General features: G+C 46.2%; 1 protein-coding gene across 1 annotated transcript in view; it reads right to left on the bottom strand.

The window, feature by feature from the left end:
- LOC145353582 (rab effector MyRIP-like) overlaps nucleotides 1–17,985 on the bottom strand; it is a 192,694-nt gene extending 174,709 nt beyond the window's left edge. Inside the window, exons 1-2 of the mRNA XM_080204342.1 lie at nucleotides 17,963–17,985; nucleotides 15,407–15,628 (exon numbers count right to left, since the gene is read on the bottom strand). Of these exons, the coding sequence (XP_080060468.1) occupies nucleotides 15,407–15,628; nucleotides 17,963–17,985 (245 nt within the window). The remainder of the gene's footprint in view (nucleotides 1–15,406; nucleotides 15,629–17,962) is intronic.
- Between the last annotated feature and the right edge of the window lie 229 nt (nucleotides 17,986–18,214).

The following is an 18,214-nucleotide window of genomic DNA, read 5'->3' on the forward strand; positions in this document are numbered from 1 at the left end:
GGCTGATCTGTCGTGGCTCAGTTCCACATTCCCACCCTCTCCCCATAACCCTTAATCCCCTCTCTTATCAAAAACCCATCAACCCGCGTCTTAAAAATATTTAGCGAGGTAGCCTCCACCACTTCAACGGGCAGAGAATTCCAGAGATTCACCACCCTTTGAGTGAAGAAGTTCCTCCTCAACTCCGTTCTAAACCGCCCCCCCCTTTATCTTGTGCCCCCTAGTCCTACTGTCCTTTCTGAGCGGGAAGAGTCTCTCCACCTCTATCCTATCCATCCCATTCATCATCTTATACGTCTCAATGAGATCTCCCCTCATTCTTCTAAACTCTAACGAGTACAAGCCTAGTTTATTCAGCCTCTCCTCATAGCTCAACCCCCTCAACTCCGGCATCAGCCTAGTAAACCTCCTCTGCACTCCCTCCAAGGCCAAAATATCCTTGCGTAAGTACGGCGCCCAAAACTGCACACAGTACTCCAGCTGCGGCCTCACCAATGCCCTATACAGCCGCAGCAAGACCTCCCTATTTTTATATTCAATCCCCCTCGCTATGAAGGCCAGCGTCCCATTCGCCTTCCTGACCACCTGCTGCACCTGCAGGCTGGGTTTTTGCGACTCATGCACAAGGACCCCGAGGTCCCTCTGCACCGTCGCCTGCTGCAGTTTTTCGCCACGTAAGTAATAGTCCTTCCTACCATTATTCCTACCAAAGTGGACCACCTCACACTTGCCAACATTAAATTCCATTTGCCAGTTCCTGGCCCATTCGCCCAGCCTATCTAGATCAAGATGTTGTAGACAGCCTAGTTGCTTGTCATGGTGCAGAGTCACTAAGCTAAAGTGTTAACTTTACTTCTCTCTCCGCTGATGCTGCCACAAATGCCTTGAGCGTTTCCAGGACAAGACAGGAAGGGGACACAACTGCTGACAGAACTACCCCAGTAAGCCCATCATGATGCAGTGGGTGGCACTCTTACTTCTGAGTCAAGAGATTGAGGATGCAGTCCAAAATCTAGACCCACAATCTAGAGCTGCATGGTGGCACTGCTGCTGCCTCTCAGCGCCAGGGACCCAGGATCAATTTCAGCCTCAGGCAACTGTGTGTGTGGAGTTTGCATGTTCTCCCCATGTCTGTGTGGGTTTCCTCCAGGTGCTCTGATTTCGTCTCTCACTCCAAAGATGTACAGGTTAGGTGGAGTGGCCACGCTAAATTGTCCCTTAGTGTTCAAGATGTGCAGGTTAGGTGGCTTGACCATAGTAAAATGTCTGATTTGATTTGATTTATTATTGTCACATGTGTTAGTATAAGTGAAAAGTATTGTTTCTTGTGTGCTATACAGACAGAGCACATGGTTCATAGAGAAGGACAGGAGAGAGTGCAGGGTGTAAGATTTTGAATTGAAGCATTGTGTGAGAGATTAAAAGAGTTAGAATGAAGTTTGAGAAGGATAGAATGAGAGTAAAAAATAGGATGTGAACGTATGCTGGGCACAGCTTGTAAGAAGTTGCCTCGCTCTGGCGCCATCTTGGAAGACTCTGTGTGCAGGCTGGGCAGGTTGGCCATGGTAAATAGGGATAGGACATGCCTTGGGGAGGTTGCTGGGGATGCGGCGATCTCAGTGGTGGGCACTTAGGCCGGGAGGAGATGGGGGTTGAAGGGGCCTCCCTGTCCTCTCCCCTTTCTGCCTGAGGTGGAGATTCGCTTTTTCTATTCGGCACCATGGGTCCAACCTGCGGCTACAGGCCTCAAAATGGAGGCCGAGTGGGAAAAGCCCATTGGAACGAGTCCATTAGGTGCGTAAAATTCTGGCCGATCGTTTGTAAATTGAAGGTAGGATCAAAGGGACGAATGAAATTAATTGCATTATGACAACTGGTTTTAATTATGAACAGTTTCAAAATGTGACACAGCAGAAGCCAGTCTTGAATATTAAATACAAATTTCTGACAATTCAGAGCTGGTAGCTGGGAATGTAAATATAGACCATCTTGCAAAAGCAGAATCACACACTGAAAATAACATTGAAGCGACAGGGATCAAAATAAAAACAGAAAATACTTGAAACACTCAGTAGGTCAGGGCAACACCTATGGAGAAAAATAGAACTAACAGCCGGAATTCTCCCAGCCTGCCGGCCACTGGAATTTGAGTGGGCAGCGGGGGGGAAGACCACGTAAAGCTCCACTGAAGTACAAAGGGAATCTCCGCGGCCAGTGAATCCCACCCAACGTTTCAGGTTAATGGCCTTTTCAGCAAGGATTCCGATGAAGGGACATCAAGCTGACCATAAGACATAGGAGCAGAATTAGGCCACTCAGCCCATCGAGTCTGCTCCGCCATTCAATCATGGTTGACTTTTTTTTCCTCATCCCCATTCTCCTGCCTTTTCCGCATAGCCCCTGATCCCCACAGTAGCACAGTGGTTAGCACTGCTGCCTCATAGCGTCAGAGACCCGGGTTCAGTTCCAGCCTCGGGTGACTGTGTGGAGTTTGCATGTTCTCCCCGTGTCTACACGAGTTCCCTCCGAGTACTTTGCTTTCCTCTCACACTCCAAAGATCTGCGGGTTAAGTTGATTGGCCATGCTAAATTGCCCCTTGGTATCAGGGGGATTAGCTAGGATAAATATATGGGGTTATGGGGATAGAGCCTGGGTGGGATTGTGATCGGTGCAGGCTCGATGAGCCAATTGGCCTCCTTCTGCACTGTAGGGATTCTATGATTTAATCAGGAACCTATCTATCTCTGCATTAAAGACACTCAATGACCCGGCCTCTACAGCTTTCTACAGCAAAGAGTTATACAGATTCACCACTCTCTGGCTGAAGAAACTCCTCCTCATCTCTGTTTTAAAGGTTCGTCCCTTTAGCCTGAGGCTGTGCCCTCTGGTTCTAGATTTTCCTATTAGTGGAAACATCGTCTCCCTGTCCACTTTATCCATGCCTTGCAGTCTCCTGTAAGTCTCAATAAGATTCCCCTCATCCTTCTAAACTCCAACGAATATAGACCCAGAGTCCTCAACCGTTCCTCGTGCGACAAGCTCTTCATTCCAGGGATCATTCTTGTGAACCTCCTCTGGACCCTTTCCAAGGCCAGCACATCCTTCCTTAGATGTGGGACCCAAAACTGCTCACAAATATGAGTATTGAGATGTGAGGCGGGATTTTCCGGCTGTTCCCTCTGCCAGAATTGCCTGGTCCTTTCGAAGGCGAACTCCAGCCACGAGGACTGGAAGATCCTGCGCCGACCAATGGCGGACCACTGCCGCAAAGACGTGCCTCAGCGGCAGGTTTGGAAAATCCCTCCCGCTAACTCTCTGCTTCTTCCCCGCAGATTCCACCTCTCCTTTCAGCACCCTCTGTCTCCATTTCAGGTCTCCAGCTTCTGCAGTATTTTGCTACTGTATTCTGAATTTTCAGAGGTCGAATTGTGCGAGGCGGTTAAAATATCATCCTTCTCATTTCGAATCTGGGCTAAATCCAGATGAAGGTTCGCTTTGATGGTTCTCAGACGCTTAAATAAAGTGAATTCATGCAGTGCTAATCTAACCCAAAGGATGTATTGTAATGTCTCAGCACTTAATTACACATATTCATCACCGGTTGATACCAATTACCACAAGAATGACTGAAGAAGGAAATGGAATTGCTAGTTTAAAGCATACTCATTCAAGGCTCAAGTGCATGGGGAGAAACTTACAGATGCAGCATCCACTCAGACGCTATTATATGAGATAGTCTTTGCAGATGCACTGCAGATTGCCCCACCAGACCTGTCTCAGGATCAGAATCGTTGCTTGAAGATTCCAATGGTTTGCTTGATGGATCTAGTAGATCCATAGATCTGACGACAGAGCTGTTCAGCCACAGGTTACGGCTTTCCTGAGAACAGGTATAAGCTCCAGGGCAGCACAGTGGCACAGGGGTTAGCACTGCTGCCTCACAGTGCCAAGGAAGCAGGTTCAATTCCGGCTTCCTGTCTGCATGGAGTTTGTACATCCTCCCCGTGTTAGCGCAGATTTCCTCTGGTGCTCCAATTTCCTCCCACAGTCCAAAGATGTGTAGGTTAGGTGGATTGGCCGTGCTAAATTGACCCTTAATGTCAGGGGGATTAGCAGGGTAAATGGGTGGGATTATGGGAATAGAGCCTGGGTGGGATTGTAGTCAGTGAAGGCTTGATGGGCTGAATGGCCTCTTTCTGCATTGCAGGAGTTCAATTGGTGCAGGGTCTAAACTATCCGCAAGCAGTCACTTGCTGTGCTGGGGGAGCAGAGAGAGAGAGTGGACGGAAGTTTGTGGCAGTACAGACATGTCAAAAAGTGCAAAGCACAAGAGTTGATGATTGCACGCGGTGGCAGTGAGGTTCTGCGAGGAAGTCCGTCAGTGAAATAGCCGCAGCGAGTGATGCTTTGGGCTGTCCTGCAATCTGTACACATGCTGCTTCCAATTAGTCATGGGTAAGTGGCGCATATGTTCTGCTTCAGCTAGTAAGCCAGTCGTCACCTGCTTATTACAAGCAAGGATTTCAGACTGACTGATGTTACTGATAGCCACAGAGCAGCAAAGAGATTTAGTAACCCTTTCTGAAAAAGGCAATCAGAGAAACCCTACAGTGCAAAAGGAGGCTTGATTGACGCAAATTGAGTCTGCACTGACTCTCCGACAAATCATCTCACTCATGCCCACCCCCACTCTATCCTTGTAACCCCATGTGTTTACCATGGCTAATCCCCCTAACATATACATCATGAGATACTAAGGGGCAATTTAGCATGGCTGATCCACTTAACCCACATAGACTGTGGGAAGAAACCGGAGTACTCAGAGGCAGGCACAGGGAGAACGTACAAAGTCCACACAGACAGTGGCCCGAAGCTGGGATTGAACTCGGGTCCCTGGCACTGTGAAGCAGCAGTTGCTATATGCCACGCCGTCCTAGTGCATTAGTTGTAAAGATAGGTTGCAGGTCTTCTTGGAGAAGTGCCTCCCTTGAGAATCATCCCAACACACACTCCTGGCACTGTAATATCAGGGGTCCTGGGAACAGAAGGGTAAGAGGTGCCCTGTGCCCTGGAGGAGGGATGATCTTGGTATTGGGGGTTAGGTTGGGCAGAGGAGATGGAGATCCCAGCTTCCCAAGGGGAAGAAGCTTCACTTTGATCACCTAGTGCTGGGAGTTGGGATCTTATTTCAAATTCTTTTTGATTGTAAGCACTGAATTTCAATACAAGTAGCCTGACAAATCTCCCCTATAGTTTATACATAATGAGTGAATTTGAGGTAGCCCTCAAAGCCTAATCTTTCACAATGCAAACTAATAAATTTGGTATAGTTAAGATGTCCACTCAGGCCAGTTGATCACCTCAATCACTCCATCCATCAACAACAGTTATTTGAGTGCTCTCCTCAATTATTAAATATTCAAGGAATGCATCACAAAGCAATACAAATACAAATAAAAATAAAAACAAGTTACCTGAGGAGATATCCAGGCAGGTAATCTGGTCAAACATGTCAGTTTTAAGGAACATCTTGAAGAAGGAAAATGGGATAAAGAGATAGAGAGCAAGAGAATCCCAGGAGGGAGAGAAATCCAGAACATGGGGCTGAGACCTGTGACATTACTGTATCTTTAAGAGCACAGCCTCAGCTGATGTCACTGTAGCCGAGGAATCCTTTTATTGCTACTTAAATGGAGTTTTTACGTTTACTCTGAGATTAGTTTTGTGGCCCTGCATTGTTAGGATAAAAGATCATGGTTTTGGACAGATATTTTCCCCCCCTTCCCAGGGAGTTTAAGTGTTTTTTTTCTGTTTGGCTATAGTTTGAGTTTTAGGTTTTAGAAGGGACATCAAGCTGAAAAGAAGTGTTTTTCTCTCTCTCCCTGGTTTTGGAAATTCTGCTGGTTATCTGAAAGCAAGGTCTCGCCCTTCTAAAGGGGAAAATCTGTTGTTGGTGGCTTGACCACAGTCTACCTGAATTTCTGGGAAGCTGCTCTGACTTCAAGCTATTCTGGGTGTGCCAAGTGGACTACTAGAATTTACAAGACTGAGAACTTTCAATTCTCCAACCATAGGATTCAATTCCAGCATCATGTGAGCATAAGATTTTGCTGTGTCGAACTTGTTTAAAGAGTTATGTCTATGGAAGGTGTTGGTCCAATTGGAACATCTTAGATATAGTTGTTAAGGGTTATATATTACCATGATTGCCTTGTTTTCGCTTGTAATTGATAAAAGTTATTGCTAATTTTCTTACTATACATGTTAACTATATTCTTAAATAAACTTTGTTTGATAAAAGCTCCCTAGTGGCTCTTTTGAATCATACCTGAAATGAAATCTATCATGCTGATCCCGGCCAAAATTCAAGATGCAAAATGTATGATCCAGGAGGGCTCCATAAAACACTTTGAACTGTAACAGGTCCCATTGGAGCGACTGAAAACCGGTGATACACAGGTCAGAATGGGAGGAACACAGATATCTCGGAGGGTTGTGGAGTTGAAAGAGATTATGCAGACGGCAAGACACAAGTCATGGGGGGATTTCAGAACAAGGATGAGAAGCTTAAGATTGAGCTGTAGCGTGGCCAGGAGCCAGTGCCCATCAGCGAACATGCGAAACACCCATCAATTAATCATTTCAGCAAGCATAAAACAATGAGAAAAAAAGCTTTTGTCTTTCTATAGCCTTAGGTGAACCGAATGGAAAAATACATTCGTAAATCTCAATTCCAGTTGTTCTGTAGCTTCTCAAGGTAATGTGTGTTTTATGCATTTTTATTGCATTTTCATAGAACCATAGAATCCTACAGTACAGAAGGAGGTTATTCGGCCCGTCGAGTCTGCACCGATCACGATCCCACCCAGGGCCTATCCCCATAACTCCATACATTTATCCTAGGTAACCCCCTGACACTAAGGGGCAATTTAGAACGGCCAATCCACCTAACTTGCACATCTTTGGGACTGTGCAGGGAAACCAGAGCACCCAAAGGAAACCCACGCAGACATGGGGAGCACGTGCAGACTCTGCACAGGCAGTGACGCCAGCCAGGAATCAAACAGGGGTCCCTGGTGCTGTGAGGCAGCCATGCTAACCACTGTACCACCGTGCCTTGGAACAAAGAAGTCTGAGGGGTGACTTGATTGAGGTGCAAGAGACAGAGTGGACAGGATAAAATTGTTTCCCTTGGTGAACAATTCTAGAGCCAGAGGACATTGATTCAAGATAAGTGGCAGTGGGTGTAGAGGGGACATGAGGAAGAACTTTTTTATGAGGAGGGTGTTGGGTGTCTGGAACTCGCTGCTTAAGTTGGTGATGGAGGAAGAGACCCTGAACTCTTTTAAAAAGTGCCTGGATCTGCACTGCTGTAAACTACAGGGCGATGGGTCGGGTGTAGGAAGGTGGGACTAGAAAGGGAACCTGAGAGTCCTCTGGCTGGCATGGACAAGATGGATCAAAAGGCCTCCTTCTGTGCTGTAACTTTTCTTTGTATTTACTTTAAGCCAACTGAAATAAAACCACCATGACAAATAACCCAGCCTTATCCACTTTCTTACTGCACACTTTCTCAGCAATTACATTCTTCCAGCTGATCGTAAGGGTGTGTTGATTGAAATCATAGGTGTAGCAAATCTGATCTTACATGTACCATACAAGGTCATAAGATTAGATACAGGAGCAGAATTAGGCCATTCGGCCCATTGAGTCCACTCCGCCATTTGATTATGGTTGACATGCTCCTCATCCCCCTTGTCCTGCCTTCTCCCCATAACCCTTCAACCCATTAAAAATCTATCTATCTAACTCCTCCTTAAATTTATTCACTGTCTCAGCATCCACTGCACTTTGGGGGCACAGCGAACGCCACAGATTCACAACCCTTTGGGAGAAGCAGTTTCTCCTCAACTCTGTTTTAAATTTGCTACCCCTTATCCTAAGACTATGACCTCTACGTGCGTAAGAGTTGTTTCCCGAGGCTTACTTCTTGATCAAAGAAGTTCAGGAATGTCAAAGAATTGGAGAGTTCCAGCTGTTACATTAAAAAATCGTTCCTGGCACAACTTGTTCTCGAAAATCAACTCATTAAAACCAGAGCCTGAGTGAAGCTGTTTCATTCTCAGGCCCATAATTGAGCTCCAGAACTCAGACTACCCAGTAGCAATGCCAAGGGAAATCTGGTATTTGAATAAATAAATGATAAGCTCCTTGTAATTGGGGAGCAGAGTGAATTATTATATACACTTGAAATAGCGAATCTCCCCACAGTTCTTTCCGATATCGCTCTGCATCAAGTCAATCTTGTTGGAAGCATGATAACGGGCTCGTCTAACAAATTCATTCACAGGATGTGGGCATCGTTGGCAAGACCAACGTCTATTATCCATCTTCATACAATTAAATGGCTTGTTGGGACATTTCAGAGGCTAATTGAGAGTCAGTGATTTTGTTGCAGGTCCAGATCGGGCAAAGACAGTGTAGTGGCATTGTCGCTGGACTAGTAATCCAGAGACTCAGGGAACCAGGGTTCGAATCCCACCATGACAGATGATGCAATTTGAATTCAATAAAAATCTGGAGTTAAGAGTCTAATGATAATCTTGAAACCATTGTTGATTGCTGTAAACAATCCATCTGGTTCAGCAATGCCCTTTAGGGAAGGAAATCTGCCATCCTTACCTGGTCTGGCCTACACGGGACTCAGACCCACAGCATCCTCAGGGACGGGTAATAAATGTTGGCCCAGCCAGTGATGTCCACATCCCATGAATGCATAAAAAAAAGAAACAGATGGGTGGCTTGGTGGTTAGCACTGCTGCCTCATAGCGCCAAGTACCCAGTTCGATTCAGACCCTAGATAACTGTGTAAAGTTTACACATTCTCACTGTGTCTATGTGGGTCTTATCTGGATGCTCAGGTTTCCTCCCACACTCCAAAGATGTATGGCTTGGGTGGATTGGACATGCTAAATTGCCCCTTAGTGTCCAAAGATGGCGTAAATTGGGTAGATTGACCATGGTAAATACACAGGGATTATGGTGGGGGTAGGTGTGGGGTGCAGTTGGGCCTGATTCAGATGCTCTTTCAGAAATGTTGTACAGACTTGATGGGCTGAATGGCCTCCTTCTGCACTGCAGCTATTCAATGGTTTCTATGGGTTTTGAATCACATTCTGATAATTTTATTATTGAATCTAGCTTTGTAATTCCTGATTTATTTAATTAATAGAATTTAAATTAAGGAACATCCCTGTCCAACCAGGGATATGTATCCCATTCCAGAGTTAACATTGAATCATAGGATAGAATCCCACACAGTGTAGAAGAGGCTACTCGACTCATCGAGTCTACACTGACTCTCCGATACAGCACCCTAACTAGGCCCAATCCCCGTAATTTGACCAGTGATCGTGGCCAATCCACTGCACACTTTTGGACTGTGGGAGGAAACCGGAGCAACCCGGAGGAAACCCACGCAGACCACGGGGAGAACGTAAACAGACTCCATACAGACAGTGACACAAGTTGGGATCAAACCCAAGTTCCTGGTGCTTTGAGGCAGTGGTGCTAGCCACTGTGCCACCCTAAAGCAGTTTATTTTAAAAGTTCAAGGCTTTTTTAAAAATTTAATTGATTTGAGATTCCATGAGCTGCCATAGTGGGATTTGAACTCATAACCCCCCAGAGCATTAACCTGGGCCACTGGGTCACTAAGCCAGTGGCATTACCACTGCGCCATCGGATCTACTACCTTTAGAAGCAAGTGCATTCCAGATAACCACAGCACTGCATATAAATCCACTGATCCCTGGGCTCCCTGGAAGGATGTGAACTCACATTACTGGGTTATTAATCCAGGAACATAAAGACTGGACTACCATACCCAGGAAATAGTCATCAAATTTGCACATGCACCTACGAAACAGTCAGTTGTATTAATAACTACTGTTTCCGGCTACCTTACCAAGACGGTTATATTTTTGCTGCTAAGAATGTCAGATTCCTTATGTAGTCATCAGAGAAATTGTGTTACTATAGAAACCTAATGATTTTACACCGTCACTCATGAGAATGAACGTTCTGTTTGCTTGATGTGTTCGGCTAGGGAACCTAAAGCATTGCAGCTAAACCTGTCAGTCTGAATGTTCTCATATTATCCTGAAGCTTTTAAACCCACCCCTCCCCCCACAAGTTTTCAATACTTCCAATTTTCATTAAACCTGTGCAAAGACTTAGCCAGGCAAATTTTATTAAAAAGCCTGGGGTTACTGACTAAGCACAGCAAGTTCACATCACTGCAATTCTTCAAAAACATTTTTACTCCTTTCTTCAAGCTACAAAGTCAATTTTATCAGAGCAGCAAGCCCCAATCCATCTCCTCACTCACTCCAAAAACACAATTCACATTGAATCTAATTCACGGTCCCCACAAGAGAGACCAACAAGATCCAAGCTGACAAGAAAAGGCACTGGCACCCCATCTCTGGCTTATTCTGATGCTTGGCTACAGCCAAAAGGCTAAGTTAGGGGCACTCCTTTTAATATCTTCGTACTAGGGATGGCACAATGGTTGGCACTGCTGCCTCACAGTGCCAGGGACCTGGGCTCGATTCCTGGCTTGGGTCACTTTGCGGAGTATGCGCGTTCTCCGCCGTGTCTGCGTGGGCTTCCTCCAGGTGCTCCGGTTTCCTCCCACAGTCCAAAAGATATGCTGGTTAGGGTGCATTGGTTATGTTAAATTCTCCAGCAGTGTTACCCGAACAGGCGCCGGAGTGTGGCAAAAGGGGGATTTTCACATTGCATGTCAATGTAAGTCTACTTGTGACACTAATAAATAAACTTCAAACATAAACCAGCCTCCTGCCCCTGGTTTCCGTCTCTGCTGCCAGGCAGCCACTCCATTTGACCAACTGCAGGGCTTGAGACAGGGGTGGTAATGAGGCCCTGTCCTTGAAATTTGCTGACCACATCATCCTCTTCCAATGATTCTCCTCTGCTGGGGATGACCTCAGTTGGTTCCACTTTTACCCATCCTAGTGTAGCTAGGGTTTCTCTTTCTATCCAAACATCCTTAGCTCTGACAAACCCTCAAGAATCCAACTGCAGCCTCTGTTTCTCCCTCACCCCCCCTAACGCCCCAACAACATCTTCAGCCAATGACGTGTCAGCAACCACAGGCACATTGACAAAAACGTGGTTCTACCCATCCACCACCTTTTCCAGCCATCCGCTGCCTCTGTACTGTCGGACTCCTTATCAAGTATCAACTGTCTGATTTAGCAAAGCTGGCATTAAAGCAGACAAAGGGGGAAATTTTACAGAGTTGATCAAAATTATGAAGGATTTTGATTGAATTAAAAATTGCTTCTGCTAAGAGGGTTGGTTCAATCTCAGTATCCAAGGTGAGGTAGCCAATTGGATACAAAGTTGGCTTGATAACAGAAGGAGGAGGGTGGTTGTAGAGGGTTAGAACAAAGAACATTGCAGTACAGGGTCAGGCCCTTCGGCCCTCCAAGCCTGCACCGACAATGTTGCCCGCCTAAAGTAAAACTCCCTACCCTTAACGGGACCATATCCCTCCATTCCCATCCTATCCATGTATTTGTCCAGATGCCCCTTAAAACTTACTATCGTATCTGCTTCCACTACCTCCCCCAGCAGCGAATTCCAGGCACGCACCACTCTCTATAAAAAATTCCCTTCATATAGCTCCTTGCCTCTCACGCCTTAAACTCATGCGCCCGAGTAATTGACTCTTCCACCCTGGGAAAAGGCTTCATTCGGTGAAGCACATTCGGTTGTTTTTCAAACTGGAGGCCTGCGACCAGCGATGTGCCTCAGGGATCAGTGCGGGGTCCATTGTTATTTGTCATTTACATTATTGATTTGGATGAGAATTTAGGAGGTATGGTTAGTAAGTTTGCAGATGACACCAAGATTGGTGGCATAGTGGACAGCGAAGAAGGTTACCTAGGATTGCAATGGGATCTTGATCAATTAGGCCAGTGGGCAGATGAATGGCAAATTGAGTTTAATTTAAATAAATGTGAGATGAGGTACTTTGGTAGATTGAACCAGGGCAGGACTTGTTCAGTTAATGGTAGGGTGTTTGGGAGAGTTACAGAAGAAAGAGATCTAGGGGTGCAGGCTCATAGCTCCTTAAAAGTGGAGTCACAGAGGACAGGGTGGTGAAGAAGGCATTCAACATGCTTGGTTTCATTGGTCAGAACATTGAATATAGGAGTTGGAATGTCTTGTTGAAGTTGTACAAGACATTGGTGACTAAGGATCCTGGGGAGAGAATTCCATAGCTTGAGTAATACACAAGAAGCCAGAATTGGAGTAGCACAAAGATCTGAGGATCGCACAGCTGATGAGGCAAGAGGGCCAGGATCATGGAGGGATTGGCATGCTGGCACAGGCAGCAGCATGGTGGCACAGTGGTTAGCACAGCCGCCTCACAGTGCCACGGACTAGGGTTTGATTCCAGCCTTGGATCACTGTGCAGAATGTGCACATTCTACCCATGTCTGAATGGGTTTCCTCCCACACTCCAAAAATGTGCCGGTTAGGTGGGCTGGCCATGATAAATTGCCCCTTAGTTGTCAGGTAGGGTTGTGGGGATAGAAGCTGGGTGGGATAGGGGCTGGGTGGCTGGTGCAGACTCGGTGGACCGAATGGCCTCCTTCTGCACAGCAGGATTCTATGATTCCATAAGGATGAGAATTTTAAAACTGAGGCACTGCCAGACCAGGAACCATTTCAGGTCAGCGAGCATGGGGGGGGGGGAATGGGTGAACGGGGGCGTGGGGGGACTCGGTGCAAGTTAGGATGCACACAGCAGTCTTCAGAATGAACGCAAATTCATGTGGAAAAGACCGAGAGAAGCTACAACATAAAGACATCAGACACAGCTGAGACAGGAACTACCTGATCCATATTAGCACGTGCTCTGTACAATTATATGGCAATTATAAAAAGTACATTTGTTGTCAATTCCATGCATATGCAGTTGTGGTGTTTACTCTGTAACACCAACAGGGGAGGTAGTGGCCAGGGACAGTGATGCTTCTCAAACAGTTACTGCAGCTGTAAATTGTGAAGTATATTTTAAACAAATACTGATGCTGTGAGAAAATATCATAGAATCTCTACAGTGCAGAAGGAGGCCATTTGGACCATCGAGTCTGCACTGAATACAATCCCACACAGGCCCTATTCCCATAACCCCTCATAGTTACCCTGCTAACCTCCCTGACACTAAGGGGCAATTTAGCATGGCCAATCCACCTCACCCATACATCGTTGGACTGTGGGAGGAAACCCACGCAGGAACAGGGAGAACAGATTAATACCAAGATTCCTGTCCCCAAACCAGTAAATCATAGAATCACAGAATCATAGATCCCTCCAGTGCAGAAAGAGGCCCTTCGGCCCATCAAGTCTGCACCAACCACAATCCCACCCAGGCCCTACCCCCATATCCCTACACATTATACCCCACTAATCCCTCCAACCTAAGCATTCTAGTACACTAAGGGGCAATTTTAGGATGGCCAATCAACCTAACCCGCACATGTTTGGACTGTGGGAGGAAACCGGAGCACCCGGAGGAAACCCACGCAGACACGAGGAGAATGTGCAAAAAACCCCACAGTGTCCCCAACCCCAAGCACTGCCGGCCCTGGCATTTAAACCGACCTCCAGCACCTGCCCTTCTCCTTTCATCAGCGTGTCCAGCTTCAGAAATTTGACAATACATCAATTTATTGCAGTCACGGCTGGAGAGGCAGCTATTGTTCTAACGCACAACAGCTGATAACCAAAATGATTGCCTTCATGTTATTGCTTTGTGGCAAGAAAGTCAACTTTCTTCCACAAGGTGGTTTTTATAATGCTCTTGGTAACTGCCGGTCAAATTATACTGTCAAAACATTCACACAACTCTGCAACATCAGAATTCATATCAATTATACATTTCCTTCGATACTCAGGGCCTATGATTTTTCCTTCACAATGAATAAAGTAGCAAAAAATCCATCAATTTGGGTCCTGAGAGATTCAAATATCATCATCAGCCTTGGATTCAGGGGGGCACGGTGGCACAGTGGTTAGCGCTGCTGCCCCACAGCGCTAGGGACCGGGGTTCAATTCCAGCCTCAGGTCACTGTCTGGAGGGAGTTTGCACGTTCTCCCCGTGTCTGCGTGGGTTTCATCCGGGTGCTCTGGTTTCCTCCCACAGTCCAAAAATGTGCAGGTTAGGTAGATTGGCCGTGCTAAATTGACCCTAGTGTCAGGGGGACTAGCAGGGTGAATAAGTGGGGTTATGAGGATAGGGGCAGGGTTGGATTATGGTCGGTGCAGACTTGATGGGCCGAATGGCCTCATTCTGCACTGAAAAAACAGGATTCAAATCATTAGCCTGAGCGACATTGTGTTGGGATTATTGAGTTGAAGAGCTCCTACTCCAGCCATTTCCACAGAAAGGTTTTTGTTTTCAAAAAAGGGTGGGTTTTGGTCACCCTGCATCACCAGCCAATGACATCATTGGCTTTCCATGCATGGGTGGATAAGCGAGCGTGTGCAGACGGGCACTGGCGGCCATCTTGTGTTGGCAGGAGACACACACCAGAATTTTCCTGTCCCGCCCGCCACAGGAATCGTAGCGGCTGCGCTGTGTGGGCGGGTTGGGGGAGGTACTATGCAAAGGTCCATTGACATCTGGTGGGATTTTTTTGATCGGGGGGGGGCGATAGCGAGCGAGCATGGGCATAAAATCTCACCCACCGCATTAAAAACAAACGTTAGTTGACAAAACTGAGAAGAAATTTTGCTACTCGTAAATTAGACTGAGAGTATACTTAATATACAGAGACATATAATTCATATCATTTAAAAAAAAATCTATTACTGTCACAAGTAGGCTTACGTTAACACTGCAATGAAGTTACTGAAAATCCCCGAGCCACCACATTCCGGCGTCTCCACTCGGATACACTGAGGGAGAATTTAAGCGCCAATGCATCTAACCAGCACGTCTTTCGGACTGTGGGAGGAAACCGGAGCACCCGGCAGAAATCCACACAGACATGGGGAGAATGTGCAAACTCCATGCAGACAGTCACCCGAAGCTGGGAATCGAACCCAGATTCCTGGCGCTGTGAGTTAGCAGTGTTAACCACTATTCCACTGTTAATTGCCACTGTTATGCCCAGCTGTTAATTGGTGCTGCCCCACACGTGTCTGTATAAATCGTCTCCAAACTTGATGCCTGCTGGATCCAATCTGTGAGATATTCCACTCTGTTTAGAACCACCACGAAGGAGCTCGAGGTCAAATCCATTCAATCGTAGGGTGGCTGACACTTCAGAAAGTGGGTGAGAGCGGGTAAACGGTGCCTACCTGGCCTGGTGACAGACTGTGCAGATCCAAGCTTTCTCCTTTTTACTGTAGGCGCCACAGTTCTTGCAGATGTTGAACTTGCAGTCCAGGCAGGGGCGCTTGGTGTTAATGAGAAAGGTGAAGGGACTGCAGCAGCGAATGCAGCAGTTCTCGTTGAACTTCTCCTGCTTGGAAAGGATCGTGCGCTTGCTGCCCTCTTCGTTTAGCTTCTGCTTTAGTTCACTGAAAAACAGAAATCATCATTCCAACGATTAGATGCTTTTAGCTTGGCTAACGTCACGCTGTGGCTCCCCTAAGGATCTCAGCAACATTAATTGTCAAAACAGAAAATGTTGGAAACTTTCTGCTGGTCAGGTAGCGTTTGGGTAGAACGGGAAGTTAAGGTTTGGATCACTAATCATTTTTGCAGCCTGCCTTTTAATTAAATTAATAGGTAGTAACCTTGTACAAGTGATTTGAATGGTCTTGTATTTTTCTAAGTCGGTCTACGAGGAGGCAATGGCCTATTATCACTAGGCTGTTAATCTCGGCTCATGTTCTGGGGACCTGGGTTCGAATCCCGCCATGGGAGATGGCGGAATTTGAATTCATTAAAAAATATCTGGAATTCGGAATCTACTAATGACCATGGAACCATTGTCAATTGTCGGAAAAACCCATCTGGTTCCTTTAGGGAAGGAAATCTACCATTCTTACCTCATCTGGCCTACGTGACTCCAAAGCCACAACAACGTGGTTTACTCTGAACTGTCCTTGGGAAACTAGAGATGGCAATAAAAACTGGCCCAGCCAGCAACACCCATGTCCCACGAATGAATTAAAAAAAATGGAATCCAAAGATGTGGGGGTTAGGTTGATTGACCATGCTAGATTGCCCCTTAGTGTCCCAGGATGCATAGGTTAGGAGGATTAGTCTGGTAAATATGTGGAATTATGGGAATAGAGCCTGCATGGAATTGTTGTCAGTGCAGACTCAATGGGCCAAATGGCCTCCTTCTGCAATATAGGGTTTCTATGTGATGCAGTATAGTTGGAAAAATATTCTTATCGCACTGTGCCATTATGCGGTTGGCTGGGCAGCTGGTTAGTGATGCAGAGCAATGCCAATAGCACAGGCTCAATTCCCGTACAGGCTGAGGTTTTCCATGACTGCTCTGCCTTCCCAACCTTGCCTGAGACTTGGTGATCCTCGGGTTAGGTCACTACCAACCTACGGTCACCTGGGACTATGGCAACTTGTTGGATCATTCACGAGAAAATGTCTCATTTCGTCAAAATAGCCAAATATCATCGGAACGGGAAGGTGCCATTGAGCCCAACCCAATTCATGGCTCATGGACAACTCAACTCCACTTACCCACCTTTTCCCCTTATTGCTCATAACCTTAATTAACAAATTAACAAAACTCGATCAATCCCGGGTTTTTCCAACATTTTCTGTTTTTATTTCAGATTTCCAGCAAGCACAGTATGTTGCTTTCATTCTATGAGCAGTATAGATCATCGAGTACATTTGCTTGCTGTAAGATAGTTGTGTTTATGTTACAGAGGAATGTGCAAGTGGGGTTAGGGCCCACCATAAGTTGAAGTTTAAAGTTTATTTATTAATGTCACAAGTAGGCTTACATTAACACTGCAATGAAGTTACTGTGAAAATCTTCTAGTTGCCACGTTCCAGTGCCTGTTCTGAGGGAGAATTTAGTATGGCCGATGCACCTAACCAGCATGTCTTTCGGACTGTGGGAGGAACCAGAGCACCCGGAGGAAACCCATGCAGACGCGACTAGAACGTGCAAACGGTGACTCAAGCCGGGAATCGAACCCCGATCTCTGGTGCTGTGAGGCCGCAGTGCTAACCACTGTGCCACCCCTAGCGTGAAAAAGCAAGAATATGGGTCTCTGGAGCTTATTGACATAGCTTGGATTTATTTCTTGGCAATATATGCTCACATAATCAGCATTACAGCCTCAATGATGAGTTCCAACTGTTTGCTTTCTAAAAAACATATTTTGTTCTTGTCCTGATGTGTAGGTTCACAAGGCCAGCAGCAGAACTGGTTCTCAAAGCTCTGATGAGACTAACTGAGACCCACAAAGCATCTGCAGTGAAATTAATATCTTGCACTGCAACATCTTTCCCTGAAACTCTCAATCCATGATATTCCATCCCTCCCGTGCCATCCCTCTCATATCTCATCTTCTCTCTTCCACCTTTCTCTATCGGGAAAAAGATACATAAATCTGAGGTCATGGACCAACCAACTCAAGGACAGCTTCTCCCCAGCTGCCACCAGACTTTTGAATGGACTTACCTCATGTTAAATTGATCTTTCCCTACACTCTAGCTATGACCATAACACTACATTCTGCACTCTCTCGTTACCTTACCTATGAACGGTATGCTTTGTCTGTATAGCGCACAAGAAACAATACTTCTCCCTGTATGCTAACACATGTGACAATAATAAATCAAATCAAATATCACCACCGTCCCATCCTTTCTTTTTATACCACCCCACTCCCACCCCAGCCCTCCCTATGCTATCTCATTCCTACCCGCCATTCCATTCCTCCAACATCTCCCGCAAACCCTCCCAACAACCCCCCCACCCCCGGTTCCTATTCCTAAAGTGTCATTTCATGGGATTTCCACCGGGAACACCCAACTCTGTCGCAGATGTTTTGAACGGCAAACGTATGCAACAAAAACAGGATCACCATGCCAGTTACATTTCAATTCTTTTCCTGTTTCTCACCACTCAAAGGTGAATAATCCCCCCGAATGTTTCCGCTACTGACGCGATCACC

This window comes from Carcharhinus amblyrhynchos, chromosome 2 (genome assembly GCF_965287045.1).
Source record: "Carcharhinus amblyrhynchos chromosome 2, sCarAmb.v2.hapA, whole genome shotgun sequence".
Taxonomy (NCBI): Eukaryota; Metazoa; Chordata; class Chondrichthyes; order Carcharhiniformes; family Carcharhinidae; genus Carcharhinus; species Carcharhinus amblyrhynchos.